At 38.7% G+C, this 20,884-nt stretch overlaps 1 protein-coding gene across 4 annotated transcripts in view; it reads right to left on the bottom strand.

Annotated features, from left to right (window-relative positions):
- The window catches only part of CPNE4 (copine 4), a 436,822-nt gene that overhangs the window by 91,603 nt on the left and 324,335 nt on the right, over positions 1-20,884 (bottom strand). For all 4 annotated transcript variants that reach the window (XM_029940289.1, XM_029940290.1, XM_029940292.1 and 1 more), the window contains 3 exons: positions 19,157-19,231; positions 9,464-9,547; positions 6,441-6,530 (listed from right to left, as the gene is read on the bottom strand). In XM_029940289.1, coding sequence (XP_029796149.1) covers positions 6,441-6,530; positions 9,464-9,547; positions 19,157-19,231 — 249 coding nt within the window. The remainder of the gene's footprint in view (positions 1-6,440; positions 6,531-9,463; positions 9,548-19,156; positions 19,232-20,884) is intronic.

Raw genomic sequence — 20,884 nt, 5'->3', positions numbered from 1 at the left:
TTCTCAGTGTGTGCTTGGCAAACAGCTTGCACCAGCATTATTTAGGAAAGTTGCTAAAATGAAGATTCTAGGACCACTGGGGTGTAGAATCCTGATTCAGGAAAGCACTTTTCTGATTGGCCAGATACCCAACATTGGGGGTGTCAGAAGGGAGCTCATGAATATGGCTGTTCTAAATCACATGCAGCTACAGAAGAAGTAGGGCGTGAAGGGTGAGTAAGATGAATTGTGGGTAAAGATGTCATTTGTTGGTTGATTTGGACTTTGGGCCTCCTCTCACACTGTCATGGGCTTCTGAGTCCTATAACTTCTGCTTTGATTTTGGGGATCTGCTTCTCCTCTTCTTCTGCTTCTCCTTTTCCTGGTTGTCTTGCATGTGCTCACTGCACCATGACATCAGTGAATAACCTGGGTCTCTCTCTTACATAGGCATGGGGACAGGTTGAGACAAGGATCACCCAAGTTCCCTCTTAAAGGAAACCACACTCAGAAAATGCCTGACGAACCATGCATGGAGAAAGTGTCCAAGTTACCTGCATGGTTTGAGAATTAGGGAAGGAGACAGGAAATGGCCTTGAGGTTCTTATATGGTATTTTTCTTTATTTTTCCATTATGGCATTTTCCTATAGTATTAGGTACAATTAGGGTGATAATAATGTGTTAATAATGTCTGCCGACAGTGCCTTCTCACCCTCTTTTCTAAAACCTCCATGTCATAGTATCTATCCTGAATACTAGCACTGTCTTCTAAAGAATATATACTGGATATTAATAATGTATTGATCAAATCAAAAGAAATGATTTATACCACATTTCATGGAGTTTAAGAGGCACAGATTTTCTTATAAACACATGTTGGTAAGAAATCATTACAGCTTCATTAAGAACTTTTTTCCCCTTTGTGGAGCTTTACATAATTGATTGTGTCTCAGATTTCATGAAACATGTTATATATCTACAAGCTTTGTTTCTCTTAAATGTTAGAATGACAGTAAATAAAACATACTGGTTTGTTTGGAGTTAAGCAATACGCTTTATCAAGATGATTTATTTTCTAAGAAATACAACAAAATAGAGACAGTACAATTCAAAAAAAAAAGAGCATTAAAGTTGGCATTTGAATGCATGGGGGTTTTGAGCCTCCATTTCTTCATTTGTAAAATGAAGATAAAGAAGCAACTTCAGTGCATGGTTAGAACTAAATGAAACTAGGATTTTGATAAGGATTTTAATATGCCATAGAAATTATGGACAAAATCATTAAATAGCTAATATTAAGTGTTAAATTTAGATTTCATCAAATAGCTAATCTTAAATATATTCCTAAATCTATTCAGGAAGTAGAGCAATGTCTTTTGTCTCTAGGGTTACTCAAGAGCTAACTTAAAGCAGTTTTCATTGGTTAAACATGCAGCAATTCAAGATTTCAAAGGAATAAAAATAACCGAAATGAATTGAAAGACTCAGATATATTTTTAAAATCCATAAATTCTTAATAATACTGGAGTACTTCACTAGTCACCTATGGAGGATGCTAGAGAACTAACTTGTTATTCTGAAAATTGCTTAAGAAAAAAGGAAAATAAAACATTTTTCCTGTCTTTCCTATATGAATCACACCTCAGGAAACCAAATAGTTATTGAAGAAAAAGTTTTTCTTTAGAGAAGACACTAAACAATACATAAAGAAGGAATGACAGAACTGGAAAATTACCATTTTGGAAGCCCTAACTAAATGAATGTAGGCAATGTTCCTCAATGATTATTCACACCCTAAGAAAGTTTCATTACTTGTAAAGCATTCTTACTAGAAAACCGACCCCAAATTTGATCAAGTCCCAACTCCTCACTTATAGGGATAACAGAACATGAGAAATGCTATAGGGTAAACCAACCTGATTTCTTCAATAAGTAAACTGCAAGGGGAAAAAAGGAGAAGGAACTAACAGATTAAAAGAGAACCTCAGAGGTATTTTGGTCTGATGCAGTGCTAGGTTAGACCCCAATTTGAAAAAAAAAAACAAACATTTTTTTTAAACAAATCAGTCATATATGAAGAGTGGCAAAATATTTGATGGCATTAAGGGGGCTTAGTTAATATTCTTAGATATACAATATAATTAGACATTATATAATGGTTTTGTAGTTATGTTTATAGAATGATTCCTTATTCTTTAGAGATATATACTGAAGCATTTGGGATGACATGATATGATATTTGGGACACAGCCACACCTTGACCTTCATTGGCCTTAGGCATTTTTGCCTTCATGGGCCCCCTTCAACCATAGGAGTTTTTCAGAATTCTAAAAATGGAATTGCTTTCTGAGGTAAGAAAAAAATTAAACCATTTTATTCAGTCTTATAAGTTCATTTTTCCCCTTCTACCTTTAAAAGAATTACAACATTTTCATGGACTCCTGAAAGTGTAGTGGGTCCTGGCACTGTGCCTACTGGGCTTAATGGATGAGCTGGCCCTGGTCTGGGATTTGCTTCAAAATTATCCAGTGGGGAGAGAAAGGGAGAAATGGGTGTTAGGGCTATGTGTGAGGTGAAATTGGCTCTGAGATAATAATTGTTGGGGCAGTGTGCTGGGCCTGGGGAGTTAGTGTATCATCTCTCTACTCTTACGTATGTTTGAATATTTCTGCAATAAGTTAAAACATCAGTTTGTGGAAAAGGCTTCTTTGAAAGTTTTTATTTTTTACACAAAGTACAGAATAAATAAATAAAAGCAAAATAGAAAAAGCAGGTTATGTGAACTTGGGTGTTCATGTGGGTCCTGAATAAAGGAGAATTAAAAATATCAAGCCTCATTCGGGACAAAGACCTAAGTATCAATCTTTTGCTAAGATTGCTAAAATCTAACCTGACAGAGTATTTTTAAAATTAAAAAAATTTGGATTCACTATCTAATTTTCTTGGGTGGTAGGAAGAATGACACCCACCTGGACAGAGATGCTGCCTGCCAATATGGTGCCATTTTATTTTGGAGAAAGCTGGCTAGGGACAGCATTATGAAAAATTCACAGTGGCCTTTGTAACAAAATAATGAATACAAGTAAAGGGCAATACAGGAAGTCTATCATGCCTTTCAGAAAACTGCATTTGGATACTGTGAGAAGGTGAGTGCAACATTGGCTTTGTGGCTTGGTAAACTCCAGCATACCAAATACTGGTGTAGGCAATCCCCCTCTCCCCTCCAGCCCCTGCCTCACTAAGGTTACATACCCCCTGGTGACCTGTCAGTACTTCCCTCGCACCTCTAACCATTCATTCTACAAAAAGTTACTGGGTAGCAACGCCTTGGTGGCTCAGTTGGCTAAGCATCTGACTCTTGATTTAGGCTCAGGTCATGATTTACAGTTCATGGGATCTAGCCCCATGGTGAGTACTGGGAGAATTTCTCCCTTTCTCCCTTTACCTCTCAAAATAAATAAATGAACGTTTAAGAAATTTTTTATGTTTATTTGTTTTTGAGAGAGAGAGAGAGAGAGAGAGACAGGACTGAACACAAGTAGGGAAGGGGCAGAGTGAGAGGGAGACACAGAATTGGAAGCAGGCTCCAGGTTCTGAGCAGTCAGCATAGAGCCCAACATGGGACTCAAACCCATAAACCGTGAGATCATGACCTGAGCCAAAGTCGGACACTTAACTGACTGAGCCACCCAGGTGCCCCTTTAAATGAACATTTAAAAAAAAGTTACTGGGTATCCACTCTGTGCCAAGTGCTGTGCTAGACACCTGCATACACAGTGAACAAGACATGGTTCTCACCCTGAAGAAGCAAACTGGAAAGGCCAAGTCATCTACCCGAAGAGACAGAGATGTAAACAGAACTTTTCAAAACAAGTTGAGGGGTAGTTTAATGGGGGTAGGTGGAAAGGGCTAGAAGGTATCCCATAGAAGCTAAAGAGCAACGTTTTCTGAAAGTGGAGGGAGATTTAAGAGACCCGAAGGAAAGCAGCCTGTTTCAAGAAAAGCAGACTGAGGAAGGCTTTCCAGGAAGAGAGAAAGGTCAGCGTTACCCAGGAACTTGTTAGACTGCAAAATTCTCAGGCTCACTCTAGACCTCTTGAATCAGAAGCCTTGATACATATATATATACACATATATGTATATGTGTGTGTGTGTGTATTTAGCAATTATATATATATACATATATATTTAGCAATTATATATAATCTGTGTTTTAGCAAGTTTTCTAGGTGGTTCTGATGCATGCTAAGTTTGAAACCATTGGGTCTCAATCAGAAGTAATTTTACCTTCCAGAAAACATTTAGCAATGTGTTTGGTAGACTTTCGGCTGTAAGACTGATGGGGGTGGGCTATTACTAACACTGAGTAGCCAGGGATGCTGCAAAACATCCTAGAATGCACAGGTTAGGCCCCTCCAACAAAATTCAAATGTCAGTTGTGCCGCTGTTGAGAAGCTCTGGTCCTTTCCTTCTTCCCTTCTTCCCTCTCCCTCTCCAATGCCCTATTTCTTTCTTTCTTTCTCTTTTTTTCTCATCTATCACTCATCATCTACCTCTTTTATTCCCGCTTATTCCTCTACAAATAGCAAAACACTCACAAGGCCATAAAGTGCTGCTTCTCTGCATTTTTATTTATTCAATTACACACAACTTACCCCTTTTATTCAATTAATAACTCCCTATGACAGAGTTGATCTATTGCTAATGGACATATTATTTGATTTCTGTCCCAAACAGGGTCAATTAGCTCCCTGGGAATGGGATGGAGGTGCTCAGAATACAGACGAAAATCATCACCCTATGCCTGAAAGCTAAAGCTTTTGGCATTTCTTCTACATATGAGCTGATGCATTGAGTACCAAACAGTCAGGAGTCCTTATTTTGATGTGAAAGACAGTTCCGATGGCAAGTGAAGCTTGAAGGATCTTAGCTCTTACAGGAGACAAGATGTTAGGGACAGCTCTGAGTTTCTCCTCAAGAACATGGAAGTAAATGTGTCTACTGAGAGTTCAAGCACCAAGTCCACAAAGAATGGTGTTAAGCAAAGATATAAAAGGTCACATTAGAGAAATCGGATTCTAATCTGACAATGCGGACAAATCAAAATAATGCTATCAGAAGAAGGTTTGTGAGGGAAAAAGGGTGAGGAAAATGTAAAGTTACAAAGACAAACATTGGAAACGCCCATCAGTTTCTAGGAGATTAGATGCCCTGAAGGATCAACATGAATGCGTAGTCTGCCTAATGAGCTGATCTTCCCATAGTGGAGGTAGATGCCCCAGGCTTTCAGAGTCTGAAGCCATTCACCCTCCCTGTTACCCAGCACCTGGGCTCTGCTTTCAGGCTATTATAGCAACTGTCTGATAGTTGTCTTTCCTATGGCTGGCCCACATAGACAAAATGCCCTGATTAAACTGATGCAAATACTGAGTCTGCTTCATGGACATGCTTCTCACTCAGTATGAATCAACTGGCCCTTAAATTTATAGGCTCTGGTTTCTACTGATTTCACTTAGTTATCCTGAATTTGTAGAATCAACTCTGGGGTATTGATAACATGGAGCTTCTGGACTTCTACAGTAGAAGGAGGGTCAGTTCTTGGGCCATAAAAAATGCCTCCTGGAGTCTGCTTCTGACATTCGGCTTCTTGTTTTCCTTTGGTTACCCTCACAGTGTGTCTTTTCTTCCAATCTGTATATACCCAAAATGGATTTGTGGTAGATTGAAAATAATGGCCACCATACTTTGCAGTTCCCATCACCAGGTGGCTGAGTTGATTTCTTCACCCCTTGACTCTGGGATGGCCATGTGAATTGCTTTGGCCAATAGAAAGTGGAGGAAGTGACCTTGTATGTGGTCTGTGACTAGATCTTAAGAGGCTTTGCAACTTCTGTTCTTGCTCTTTTGGAACTCTCAGGTCATTGTGTGTACAAGGCCAAACTAGCCTTCTGGATGATGAGAGATGGCTCAAACACCCAGGCATTCCTGATGATAGCTGGTCAAGGCCCAGAAGCAGAGCCACCCTGCAAATACATGAAGGAGTCCAAGCAAGACCAAGAGAAGAACTTCCTACATGAACTCAACTTGCCAGTGCATAGAGTCATAAGCTAAACAAATAGTTATTTTTTTAAGCTACTACATGTTGGATTACGCAATAGATAATTGATACAGTAATGTCTGTATTCTTAATAATTCCCAATCACGTCATGAACTTATTGCCACAGTTTGTCTCAGAGAAGCCATGGACTTTCCCTCTTGACATAACACAATTGGCATTTATCTTCGGCTATCTCATGAGCTTCAATGGCTCTTGTAGAAGAAATATCACCTGTATCTTCCATCAAGACACTAAGAGATTTGGGTAAGCAGTACAGAAAATTTTGGGTTTTCCAACATTCACATGAGAAAGAGGAGAGTTAAATACATAAACAACTGCATTTTTCAGACATAGATATCTGACCTTCAGTCGGCGGTCTGGATCTCCACTGCATAGAGAATTGACTGATACTTTGAATGATTTCCAGGCTGGGCTTAAGTTATTCATTACAACCTGAGGAAAGAAAGAGAGGAGTGATGGGTTGGGGAGGGAATGCTTGACATTTTCACATTTCAATATAAAAAACATTTGAGAAGTATTGTGGTGTTTATGAAAAGAACAACTATCTGGAGTAGGTATCTTAATGAAAACTTGGAGTAGCAAATCTTTTAAGGGTGCCCACTAAGTGGCTCGTTATGAGCAGAACTCCTGAGGTCACTGGCCTGGCTGCTGTCTAATGAATAATGGCAGAAATACTGTACAGCATGTGGCTGCCGGGGGTGACCTCTACTACACCGAAAGGAGCTAGATAAAGGATCCCTAGTTCTGTAGGAGTGTCATTCCTATGGCATAAATTCTCTTCTATTGAGTATTTTTTCTTCTACTGAGTCTTCTATTGAGACTTTTGGTTGGTGTAGGGATTGTAGCAGGATATTTTTACTGCTAAAGAATTGAATAGTGTTTGGTCACTCATGACCTCAGGTTAGAGCAGATTCAAGTCAGAGGAGAAGTTTCTAAAAGAAAAGTCCCAAGAGCATACTTATACCAGCTATCATAGGAAGGTATGATACGGCAGATCTTCAGATCTTTAGTGTCACAAACTAAGTCTATAATACAGTGAAATCTTTCTGAAAGCAGCTTACTAATCCTGTCCTAGAGTCCATACAAGTCAAATCAGCCTGCCATTACTATGATTCAAATAATTTGAATAGACTTAGAATGTATGAGAATGTGCTCTATGCCTAGGACTATACTGTGTATTCTAGGATAGGGGTTCCCAAAGTGTGGTCGTTGGAATAGCAGGAGAACCGGCATTACCTGGGAACTTGTTAAAAGTGCAGAATTCTAGGTTGCACCCAGACCTACTGACAGAAACTCAAGGTGGGCCCCATAGATGATTCTGATGCATAAAATTTGAGAACCACCAATCTAAGGTCCATACAAATAAAGTAAAATGGAATTCTGTCATATTGATTTTTCTTCCTGTGAAAGTTTTAGTTAGCAGAAGTTCTTAGCATTATAAAAAAAATTAATTCTCTATCCAAATAACATAATTATTTTATAAGTAATTCCCTCTTCTACTGGGTTCCTTAATATAACTATGAATTATTGATTGTATCATGGACTCATTATTAAATTTCTTTTAATGCATTAAAGTACAAAAATTATGTTCCTGTGGGGCTTTTTCTTGTGCCCTGATACCCTGGAGATGATCAAAGTTGTTGTGAGAAGAAAAGTTAGATAAAAGTATTTGGGTTAATTTAAAGTTCTCACCTTTATATAAAAATACTAACAAGTGATATTTCATTGCAAGAGTTTTGAAAAAATAACAGATCAAGGTTTCAACTAGAAATTTCCCATGAAATTGGAATCTGTGTGTGTGCATGTGTGTGCTTTCTCCAAAAGAACAGAATTGCCTAGTATTTATTTCAGATCTGTTGAATAAGAAAGAGGAAAAAAAATCAATGTTATGTTGCTTGACTTGCTGGAAAACATTACAATCACATTGCTTTTGAGACAGCAATTAGGTATGGAAGGAGTTCTAGAGATTCTTGGGAATAGGAGAATTTGCCAATACCAATAATGAGAAAAGGAATGGTGTGAGGAGCAAAGGAGACGGACATCTTGGGAGAGAAGTCTAATGATACACCTTCATCTCCCTTCTGTCTGCACATTTAAGCTCCCATTCACTGACAGAAACAAAAGCATGAATGGACACTACTTTTAATTCTCCCCAAAGTTTACTTACTTCTCCTGAAAGAAGTCTGTCCCACCAAAGGGGTCTGTATCTGTGAAAAGGACTCTATTTGGTGGTGGCAATAAGGTGCCACTCAGGGAAACTACTGTAACCCAAATTATTTCCCAGGGGTCCAGAGAATCATCTTGTACTATAACATGTAGCAGACATACTATCTATCCTCAGCTCCATTTATTTATTCATTCTTTTATTAAGCACATTTTATTAAATGCCAACTATGAACTAGATGGTATCCACAGACTTTGCCCATCCAAGACTATTTAATTCTTGTTCACCTTAAATATGACACAAAAAGTTCCCCAAATACTACTTGCAAGTCTATTACTTCAGGAAAGTGGAAATGGAGTTCCAGTATGGGGTCGTGGGAACATGGAACCCCCACTACGAGGGCTCCTTCTTCCTTTACCCCACCAGTGGTTTATATATATGCATGCACAAAAGTCTTCTCTCAGCCCTGCCATTTCTCACAATCACCCATTTCTTCCTTATCTAAGTACTTCTCATCTCCACAGACTCTCTCTTTGTCTAGCTTATAAACAAAATGAAAAGTGGGGATTGGGGTTGGATGTTGAGTAGGTGTGTGGCACTGGGTAGTGGGTGGTGGGGTAATAGGGGATATGGTTGGAACCCCAGAGAGAAAGACAAGGGGGCATGTGAAGGAGCTGCGGCGAGAGCAAGTGGCAGCTGAGCTTCCCAAATTATCATGAAGCTCAGGCTAAACAAACTCAGTTCCAACCTCTGCTTCACCCCTTGCTAGCTGTGTGAACCTGGAAAGTCACTGGCCTTCCCAAAGCTTCAGTTAATCAACTATAAAATGGGAGTAATAATAATCATGTCAAGGGATTGTTATGAGAAGTAAAAAAAGTAATACATACAAACCTCTTAGTACAATGCTTGGCACCTAATCACACTCATCACATGTTAGCTAATATTCATTTTTTAATTATAAGCATTTTGCTGACTCTCTGTATTGAAGGTCAACAATGGAAAATTTGGGTGAGAAGGGGTCTTCTAACATCTAAATAGAGAATAAAAAGCTACAAAAGGCAGAGAGTCCTCTTAAGGACAGTGAAGACTCCAGGCCTGAGTGCACAACTATAAACATTAAGAAATGTAAGAAGTTTCTCAAAACAGGTCAATTTATTATCTTAGGAGATGAGATGGCATAGCTAAAGGTAACTCTTCTCACCTCAGTTCGGTGCACAAGCTGCTGGGTTGCATCATCATTCATACGAAAAATTTCCAGAAATGGGTCCGATTTACTGAAGAAATCCTAAAATAGATAGAAAAAAATTAGTTTTTCCTCACCTACACACACTTGATCCTGCCTTGGATCAAATACTGTAGGATTTGACCCTTCCCTGCTTTGTTCTTCATCTCTGTGATCCACCCTTGGCTAGAATGAGTTGCATCTGAACTCCAAGTCCTTTGAGAAGTGCATTCTTGGTTAAGTGAGATCTGAAGTATTCTTCAAAGATCAATTCAAATGCCAGTTTTTGGAAAGCAATGTTCTGTTGTCTTAAACATTTTGATTAGAGTCACTGTTAAAGCCTATGTCTGATGACTATGATATCTAGATCACCTTTGGATCTATTTTTATTATCTGTTTCTTGTTTTGCCTCTTGGTATAGCAGACACTGTAAAAAAGATAATAAAGGCCTCAGATGAGTCTTTATCAAGAGTCTGGCAAGCAGTTAGAATTGGGGCAGTCACCTGACTCCAATTAAGGTTGAGATATTTAGAGGTAGGTTTCTTAAAAAATCTTTATAGGTGCAATATATTTTTGATTCACTTATTCTTTGAAAATAGTCTTTAAAGGGCTCCAATGAAAAGGCTTTGTATTTATAAGGGCTGTTGTTCCTTGACAAGTCCTCAATGCTAATTTTTGTGAGACTCTCCAAGGCTTTGTTTACCTCCATAATCTCTTGGCTCTAGCTTTTTGTTCGGTTTCTCTTTATGCTGCTATTTGCCAATTAGTGGTTGTCTTGGGAGAATAAGACATTCAGACTATTTCTCTGAGTCCCAGCTCTCTCAGTATCCTTGAACTTCAGTTTTGCTTCTCCAGGCCCATGAGATTACAAAGGACCTCTGCTTACTTTCTTATTTCTTAGTAGCTATTTCCTGCTAGGCCATGGTGTTTTACGAATCAGGCTTGAGGAACTGCCTTGAGTGGGAAACCTGGATAGAATGTCTGAATCATCTCAGTGGATTTCTCTTCTCTCCATTTTTGGCCCCTCAAAACCTGATGGTCTTAGGACCTTCAAACGGGTATCTCTTAGATCTTATCCAGTGTTTCAAGTCATTTTCGTTGGGAGAATAGTGTAGAACAAGCAGGTACTTCATTGCTGAAAGTAGACATATCCCTATCCTTCTTGTATACTTAGTTTCTATCCCAATAGATTATGAACATTCAGGAAGGAGGGACTATATCTGATTTTCTTTTATATCTCTACCACTTCCTCATCTTTTACAATATCTAGGCTTTAGTGGTATATAGTGTTTATGGAATGTATGAATAAATACATAAATAAATGAATGAATGACATGAACAACTGGTATAGAATGGGAGGCCATCTGAGCAATAGCCTTAGTCACCACACTCTTATTAGGTATTCCATCAAGTGATTCCCCCCCAACCCCTCCCCTCCCCAATTCTAGACTGCAGTCAAACAGAATGAAGCCTAAAGCCATCCTAGTCTTCAGCTCAATCAAATATTCTCAGGAAATATACTGATCATAGAGTCTTTGTGCTTGATGTTAATAAAGAAGGAAGGATAAAACTTAGTTTCAACCCTTCAAAGTACCATCTGGTTTGGTGGTAAGACAAGTACACAAATAAACATAAGTCAAGGCTAAGTATAAATGAATGACTGAATGAGAAGAGAGGGAGCTGATGGATTTTCACCGGGAAATATGGTTGTGAGGAAGGTATTTCTAGGGATGGAACAGAATGATTGCAGGCATGAAAGAGTGGACAGAGAGGCACACTAAGCAGCTTAATTCCACTGCAGCCTAAGGAGGTAGAGAGGAGTTTTGAGACAATGTTGACATTGAGACAATGCTCTGCATCTGCCTTGGGAAGCAGTTGGGAGCCAATGTCAGATCTTGAGCAGGAAAATAATATGACTAGCTCTAACGAAAGAATATCAGCCTAGAAACTAGAAACTTTGTAGAACACTTTAGAAAAAGAAAAGATGAGAGATAGGAATATTTATTTTCCTCTTTCTGGTCTTCCCACCCCAGCCTGGAACTAAACACCATTAGCCACAACATTCAGAGTCTGGCGTATACCCTCCCATTCTATTTTTGAAGGTACCAACTTACTACAGCCTTCATCTTGTCAAGAACCTACAATGGCTGTTTTTGTCACTAAGTCTGTCCTGCAAACTCTGTCTGCCCACCAAAATGGCCCTTTTCCCTCCCAGACAAACTGGTAGCTAATTTCCACCTCTACCTCTTTTACTCAAAACATTCACACTCCTCCCCTCCCCCACTTATTTCTGTTTCAACACTCATCTTAAAAGACTGGAACCTCCCTCTTAACTCCCTTTCATAATGGATGTGAGCCACATTAGCTTCTTTCTAGATGCCCTTGGGTTCCTCTCTTGGAGCTTCAGGTTTGTTTCCTTAAATAGATTGTTGCTTCCTCAGGGAACATGCTGGTCAATTGCACTTAAAAATTGCTGACCACACTGAAGGAATTTTATCAGTTATTTTCTTTTTCTTTCATTTATATGTTAAACTTTTGTTATTATTTTTATTTAAAAATAGAAGTATAAAAAAAAAAGGGAAAGAACTCAGCCCATACTCATACCCATAATTCTGCAACTATCAATAACATTCTGGTAAATATTTTTCTAGAATCTAGACATAATTTTCTTTTAAAAATATATTTATAATCACACTTTATATACACTTTAATACCTTTTTTTTCTCTTGGTAGTATATCACAATGTTTTTTCTATTTTATTTTCCTTTCCTTTAAAACACTCTTCAGAGGGGCGCCTGGGTGGCTCAGTCGGTTGGGTAGCTGACTTCAGCTCAGGACATGATCTCACAGTTTGTGGGTTCAAGCCCTGCATCAGGCTCAGTGCTTAGTCAAGCTCTGTGCTGACTGTTTGCTCAGAGCCTGGAGCCTGCTTCTGATTCTGCGTCTCCCTCTCTCTCTGACAGTCCCCTGCTCACCCGCTGTGTCTCTCTCCCTAAAAAATAAATAAACATTAAAAAAAACCCCACTATTTAGGGTGGGGCACCTGGGTGGCTCAGTCAGTTGAGTGTTGGACTTCAGTCTGACTCACGATCTCACAGCTAGTGGGTGCAGCCCCACATCAGGCTCCCTGCTATCAGCGCAGAGCCTGTTTCGGATGCTCTGTCCCACTCTCTCAGACCATCCCCAGTTTGTGCTCTCTCTTGCTCGCTCGCTCTCAAAACTAAACATTTAAAAATAAAATAAAATATTATTTATAGGGACAGCACAGAGATGTTGTCAGGAGGACATAGAATAAATCAAGGAAGGAAAGATCAGACGCCATCTCTGCCTTCATGTACTTGAGAATCTACTATGGGCACACCACCTTTAGTACTGCTTTCAAATCCTGACTCCACTATATACAATCTCCATGATCTGGGGCAAGATACTTAATTTCCCCAGGGCTCAGTTTTCTGGTTGGTAAATGGAAAGATGTCACATTTTGCCTCCTACCACTGTGGGAATCACTGATCCATCCATGTGATATGTTGAGTCCAGCACCTGGCAATGATAAGTACTCAAAAAGTGTTGCTGCCACAATTATTAGCAACAACAGACACAGTGTATGAGGACACTTTGAGCGCGGGTTACGACACACAACTATCAGGGATGATTACTACTAGAGAGGCATTTGATTTCTAGAAATAAAACAACTCATAAGCAGCTCAAAAATATCTTAAATGTATACTCAAAAATTTGTAACTTAAAAACAACAACTCTGGGACTAATTGTATGGTTACATGTCACACTGTGGAATTTTTGGCTTTCTTTTGCTTGACCTTTAAGGCATTAAAATGGCCTTTGGGACAGCTCAGTGCAAGCAAGGTTAATGATATAGGCATTTTACTGAAGTTTTACTCTGGTAAAATTTTTAATAACTTGGAGGCTACATCACCCTGGCCTTTTAGTCCAATATGAAAGACATTTTGTCAGGCAAGAAGACAATAAGCAATCAATTGAGATTTGGAATAGAAACAGAAGCAGTGCATTTATATGACATTGATCTTAATAAGGAATATCGGAATAAGAAAAGATTATCGGAAAGATTTGGGGCCATATCCAAACTCTATAGCTTTCTACCTTTGTGACTTTGGACAAGCTGTTTAACCTTACTATGCTTCATCTGTAAAATGTTAATAATATCCACCTTTGGGAATATGGTTTTGAGTTTTGGAGATAATGTGGGTTAGATACCTGACACCAGGTACACAATAGATGCTCATTAATTAAACTTGCTGTCATCAACACAAGCTAAGTTAGTTTTCAGACAGGCATATTTGAACATAGTAAAATTGCAGCCCAGCAGGTAGAGATTTAATGTTGCTTTAGAACAGGGGTTGGCAAACTATGGTGTGTGGCCTAAATCCGGCCCATTGCTTGTTTTTGTGAATAAAGGTTTACCGGAATGCTGCCATACTCATTCATTTATATATTGTATATAGTTGTGTCCATGCCTCAGAAGCAGAGCTGAGTAGTTAGGACAGAGACTATCTGGCCTGCAAAGTCTAAAATATTTACCATCTGGTCTTATAGAAAAAGTTTGCCCACCTCTGCTTTCAAGACCTATGTGTCTGTTTATACAGTATCTCATCAATCTAGCATCTTGGGAACACTAAAAATGGAGTTTATAATGATTACTACTAGAGATGTGGAGATCACCAGTGAGAGAATTAGTTCCAGCATACCAACACAAATACTTTCTCATGAAAAAGAGGAGAAAGAATGCACTTTGTTAGCTTGAATGTTCCAGAGTCATTACATTCATATTCTACTTACTTATTAGATTAATTGTCAACTAGCTGCTAATGTACTAAATGTACTTTAGGAAACCCAGGGGACCATGGGGAGAGGAAGGGGGAAAGAGAGCAGGGAAGAGTGAGGGACACAGATCAAGTATTCACTGAATACTGAAAACGAACCATGGACTGAAGGGGTAGGGGGAGGGAGGGAGGGGGTGATGGTCATGGTGGGGGGCACTTGTGGGGAGAAGCACTGGGTGTTATATGGAAACCAATTTGACAATAAACTATTATAAAAAATAAAAATGGGGAAAAAAAAAAAGAAAACCCATCTCTCCATTAAGTGAGTTGTATTAACGTTAGATAAATGTTATTTCTTGCAAACCTAATCTATTTTATGTGTGGCTGTCATTGAAGACTACCTTTCAGATTTCAAGAACTCTGGATTTCGATCTTAGATAGCTGCTGATCTGCTGGAAAAGCAAATTAAAAATGATTGTTTCTATCAAAAGAAAAGGGGCATTTCTCTGTCATTGTGATTTTGCAAAGTACGTATACCCTACAACAGCAGTTCTCAAACTCTTTGGTTCTAAAACCCCTTTACCTTCTTAAAAATTACTGAGAACCCCAAGGAGCTTTTGTTTAAGTAGATTATATCTATTGTTATTTACCATATTATCAACTAAAACTGAAATTTAAAAAATATTCATTTGTTATATCATTTAAAAAATAAAAATGAACCCAGTACATCATAACAAAAATAGAATTTTAATGGAAAACAATTGGCATTTCCAAATTTAAAAAATAGGCAGAAAAATGGCATTACTTTACATTTTTTCAAATTAGTTTAATAGAAGGCAACAGGATACTCCTATCTGTTTCTGCATTCAGTCTGTGGTGATATTAGATGTAATGCCACTTACAGAAACCCATTGTATACATGTGAATGAATGAGAGTGAAGAAAGAAAATAAAATCTTAGTATTATTATGAAAACAGTTTTGACCTCATGCATTCCCCTGAAAGGGTCTTGGGACCCTGAACCACACTTTGAGGACTGCTGCCCACAGCATACCTTCACCTCCTTTCTCCCTGTTCCTATTTCCCTGAAATACATGAAAACATTACCAAGTCCCCCACATCTAGAGACCATTTCAACTTATATTCATTTACCCTTTGTCCTGAAGAAAAGTTTAGATTTTCATTAGGCAACCTGATTGAATCCTTCTCTGCCACTGATTGTGTGCGTGTGCGTGTGCGTGTGCGTGTGTGTGTGTGTGTGTGTGTGGCCTTGGGTAAATCATTTCACATCTCTGAATGTCATTGTTCTCATCTGTAAAAGAAGGCTATTATATTAGATCAGAGGCTTTCTACCTGACATATTTGGGTATTAGAAGGTTACCAGAATATTACAAGGGGCCTCGGGAATCAGATGACCTATACCCATTGTCTGAGTTGGATATGGCATAGTTTCATGTGTAGTTTACCCACATATTCATACTGAAAAGTTTCAAGTGTCTGTCAAATTAGTTGCTCTCATGATACTAATTAATGAAATTAAAAAAATCAAGACCTTTATTTATCTCAGTGGGTTTAGTCATGATACATCTTCTCAATTAACTGCTAATATGTAGGTTATGTAGATAATGCTAAAAGCAAGAAAGAGGTTCTCCTTGATAAACTCTGGGAACTATTTTTCTAGCTGTGACATAAAATAATTGTATCTGATTCTGTCACAAAAATACTGTGGCAAATTGCATTTTCCAAAGATGGCTACCACCATGTCCACTGTCCACATGCTTTTCTACAGTACAACTTTGCCACTTCCCCATCAGAGTATGGAGTCTAATTCCCCTCTCTTTGATTCTGGGCAGCCTTATGACTTACATATAACTAACAATGCGGCACAAGTGATACTGCATGACTTCCAAGGCTAGGTCATAAAAGGCCACACAGCTTTTCTGTTTTCCAGGGATGCTTTCTTTGGGAAAAGTCAGCCACCATGTGGGAAATGTGACTAACCCAAGACTACTATGCTGGCACACTGGCTGACTAACTCAGCTGAACCCAGCCCTTCAGCCATTTCATGTGCCAGGTCTGTGAGTAATGCTAGACTCAACTCTCCAGACAAGCTCCTCCCCTAGCTGAGTATCATTGAATGACTTCTGTCAACATCATAAGAAGCAGAAGAATCACCCCATTGAACCAGGCCTGAATTTCTGACCCCTCAAATCATAACATGTAATAGAATAGTTAAGTAAGTCACTAGGTGTTGAGACGGTTTGCTTTGCAGTAGTAGATACCCAGAGGAGTAGCAGTATCTGGGTAAGTCACCAACCTTGCTGAGCTTGGTTTCCAGAAGAGGTTGGATGAGGTGAGCTAAGAAGATGGTATTTCTTAGAGGTCCTTAATTCTACAGCTTTCCCCCTTTTCCACCTGAGGCCATTCACCTTTCAGTCCAAAGAGGAGCGATGCCCTCAGCCTTCTCCTCTCTGGATTACTAAGGAGTCTGAGCTACAAACCACCACATTTTGAAGGATCTGGAGTCTACATCACTGGGGCATTGAGGCTCAGCAGTAATGAGGGCCTTGGATAATCAACCCAGACAAAGGTGGGAATGGCCTCCTAGAACCATTTTAAGTGCTACATGAGATTTTTTCAGTTTTGTGAGCGAGTGCTCATTTGAATGAAGGGAAACTATTCAAACACCTCAGAGCTAATGGGCCCACTAACAAACCCCCAAGTCCTCTTGCACTGTAACATAAGTCAGCTAGAAGGTGGATTAGAGGTGCTGAAGAGACTATTAAGTAGAAAGAAGCCATTATAAGCCATTAACTGAGCAGCTTAAAACTGCTACACACTGACCCAGTGGCTTATAATGGCATCAGGAAACATACTACAAAGAAATTTGGTGAATTATTCCAAAACCTGGGGAGATGATGGAAAAGGAAGAGCATAATAGCCATTAGGAAATGAAGATTAAAAGCTTACATCCAAGCAACATTGCATACTGCAGTTCCCAGCACCCAGTTCATGCTAATGGAAAAAGGTAGCGAAAGTTCATGAAAGTTTCACACAATCTACTCAGGACACTAAGGATAAAGCCTTTCCTGATGTCCCTAGGCAGAATGAATTAACCTTTTCCAGACACTCTGATTATATATCACCTATATCCCATCATGGCTATAGAATTATTTGTATCACTTGCTGTTAAAATTTATGTTTCACTTAGTTAGACAGTGAATTCCAGATTGTGGTTGTGAGAATGGTTTAAAGCATGACTTTTCTCCACCATATGATTCATAACAAGCATCCAGCAAAGGTTTGTGAATGAATGATGAATGAAGAAATAAAAGAATGAATTAATGAGAGTCTAAATGGGCCCTTTTCAGCCTAATGCCTATAAGCAATTGTTTGAAAAATAGTGCCACCTCTAAAAATCCCGTTCTCTAGTTGTGCTCTCAGAAAATGGAATCCTTTGTGCATACATTTATTAATGTGATGTGTGTTTTGTTTTTTTTTTTTACTTAAGGATATGGTTGGAGGGAGATCATAAAAATATGGTGAGGTTGGAAAGGACACCCCTTCCCACCTTTTTTGAGGGGTGGAGACTAAAGAACTTCTTCTGTATACACAAGACTCACATGGCCTATGATTGGCCTATCTATTGTGAGATACAATAGAAAGAACACAGATGGGAGTCAGATTCCCATGGAACTGAATCCTCAGTATTACAACTTACAAGTTGGCCAAGAAAACTGATTTACAGACCTCCCATTAGAGGGAATATATTTGACCAAGGGCCCCAGCTGCTGTGCCCTGAAATACAGCCCTGCACTTGCACAAAAGCCAGGCTTGCCATCAGGTGCTCCCAGCCAGTGCCTGCATGTGTAGAGGGTATTAAGGCAGGCATGGGAGACTTGAAACTTTCCTGCTGGCCAATATTGGCCCTAGGACTCCCTGATGGTCTTGCTGACCCTTCCTTAGACTGAATGACATTCTAGGACACTGCCACAGGCTCTTCTTTCCCTCTCGAGTCCTTTATTTATGATCAGACTTGCATTGTGGTCTGCAAACTTCCTCCCAATGTTCCTTACAGAAGCATTTTCTTAATAAAATCCATGGATATTTAAGCCTGTCTTGGTGGCTGTTTCTTGGATTATCTGGACTCACACATGGAATAACCTTGACAAGTTATTTCATCTTTGAATTTTTTTCTCATTTGCAAAGCAAAAGATAATAATGCCAGTTACAAGGGGGCTGTAAGAATGATTAAATGTGGTAAGGCACAAAAAGCTCTAGGAGTGTTTGGGTGGCTCAGTCAGTTAAGCATCTGACTCTTGATTTCAGCTCAGGCAATGATCTCTAGGTTTGTGAGATGGAGCCCCAAGCCAGTCTCTATGCTGACAGCATGGAGCCTGCATGGGATTCTCTCAGTCCCTCTCTCTGCCCTTCCCCACCCCTTGCATGCCCTCTCTCTCTCTCTCAAAATAAGTAAATAAACTTTAATAATGAAGGAAAAGCTCTTAACCCTGTGCTTGGAAAATATAGGTGCTTAATAAATGTCACTTTTCTTTCCTTTTCTTTTTTCTTATGAAATGGCCCTAGCAATGGGGTTAAATCATATTTATCTGTGCACATCAACCTGTGACATTTTGGAACAAATGAAGCCTAGGTGTAACAAAATTGTCTTCCTTTAATTATAGTTGCTCCCGCTTCTCATTGACTGCTTCTCAAATTTGAGGGAAGTCTTACTTTGCAGACCTCTCTGAAATCTTTGATCTGTTTAATAATGTGGGTTGAAAGGGGAAAAAAAGCTTCAGGGGGAAATCTGATTAAACTTTGTATGCTAGCTTTATTACTTTCTTCAGTTAAGTTAATGCCCAACACTTTACCTTGTCATCCAATTTCCGTGCATTGAATGCAAGTTCAACGTAGTCATCATTGCCAGATAATTCTTCAGCAATCACCTAAAGGAAAAAATTTTCACGTATTTTCAAGTGTTTTCCAGAAGCTATGGAAGCCATTGTTCTAATCCAAGGACTCAAGATTAGGAGAAGTATTTAAATATTTAAAATTAAGGAGATTAAAATTTTTTGAGATGTGTGAAGGAAATAGATCTCTAAGATGTCTTAGAGTAAAGATGGCAAAATGAGGCATTGTTTGCCTGGGAAAGAACAGAGGCAGGTCTCATACTTGGGTTTGCTATCCCGAAGCTTCTCTGGGACTGTGGGCTTTGCAAGTGAGCCTTTGGAGTCAAGCATTTTAGAGCAACAAATGGGGTCTTCAAAGCCCCTTTGAACCATTTGTATGGAAGTGAACATAAAAGTAAAAAAAAAAAAAAAAAAAAAAAAAAGCATTGACCTGAATGCATTATTTAAAATATTTAAGCAACAAACTCATGTAAGTGCTTGTGAGAATGGTCATGACTTACATCACAGGGAACTCTTTTGAATTTTTCCCTTAAAAATGACTTAAAATTTTTTTTAATGAATCAGTCACTTTCAAGTCAAAAAAAAAAGAATGTTTCAAGGAACTCAGGAGGTTTGCCTCCTGGTAATTTACCTCCCTAGCAATTCAGATTTTCCTGGTACATTATTCTACCTTTTCTTTTTCTTTTGTTCCCACAACTAAATGAGTAGAAGAACACTTTTCTACCTTTCTCAAGGGCTCTAAAAAAAGATGCCAAAGTTTCAAATATTAGAGTACTTTGAAAATTTAAGGTTTTATTTAGAAATACTTCCAGTATTGCCCAATTGAACAATATGTGATGACAGAAATGTTCTGTAATCTGTACTGTCCAATACAGTAATTGCTAGCCAAATGTAATTATTTTATTTATTTTAAAAATATTCCAGATAGTTACATAACATATTCGTTGCAGGTATATAGTACAATGATACAACAGGTCTGTATATTACTCCATGCTCATCATGATAACTGTGCTCTTTAATCCCCCTCACCTATTTCACCCATCCCCATACCACCTCCCCTCTGGTAACCATCAGTTCGTTCTCCATAGTTACGAGTCTGTTTCTTGTTTTGTCTCTCTCTTCTTTTAAAAAATCTCTTCCTTTGCTCATTTTGTTTCTTAAATTCATGTATAAGTGAGATATATGGTATTTATCTTTCTCTGATTGGCTTATTTCATTTAACATTATACTCTCTAGCTCCATCCATGTCATTGTCAATGGCAAGATTTCATTCTTTTTATGGCTGAACAGTATTCCATTGTATATATACATACCACATCTTTTTCCATTCATCTATCAATAAACACTTTAGCTGCTTCCATATCTTGGCTATTGTAAATAATGCAGCAATAAATATAGGGATGCATGAATCTCTTCACATTAGTGTTTTTGTATTCTTTGGGTAAATTCCCAGTTCTATTTTTAACTTTTTGAGGAACCCCCATGCTCTTTTCCACAGTGGCTGTATCAGCCTGTGCTCCCACCAAGAGTGCGTGAGGGATTTCTTCACATCCTCACCAACACTTGTTTCTTATGTTTTTGATTTTAGCCATTCTGACATGTATGAGGTAATGTCTCATTGTAGTTTTGATTTGCATTTCCCTGATGATGAGTGACATTGAGCATCTTTTCATGTGTCTGTTGGTCATC

Source organism: Suricata suricatta, chromosome 5, assembly GCF_006229205.1.
Source record: "Suricata suricatta isolate VVHF042 chromosome 5, meerkat_22Aug2017_6uvM2_HiC, whole genome shotgun sequence".
NCBI lineage: Eukaryota > Metazoa > Chordata > Mammalia > Carnivora > Herpestidae > Suricata > Suricata suricatta.
The sequence above is the reverse complement of the archived record's forward strand: the minus strand, read 5'-3'. Positions and strand labels throughout refer to the sequence as shown.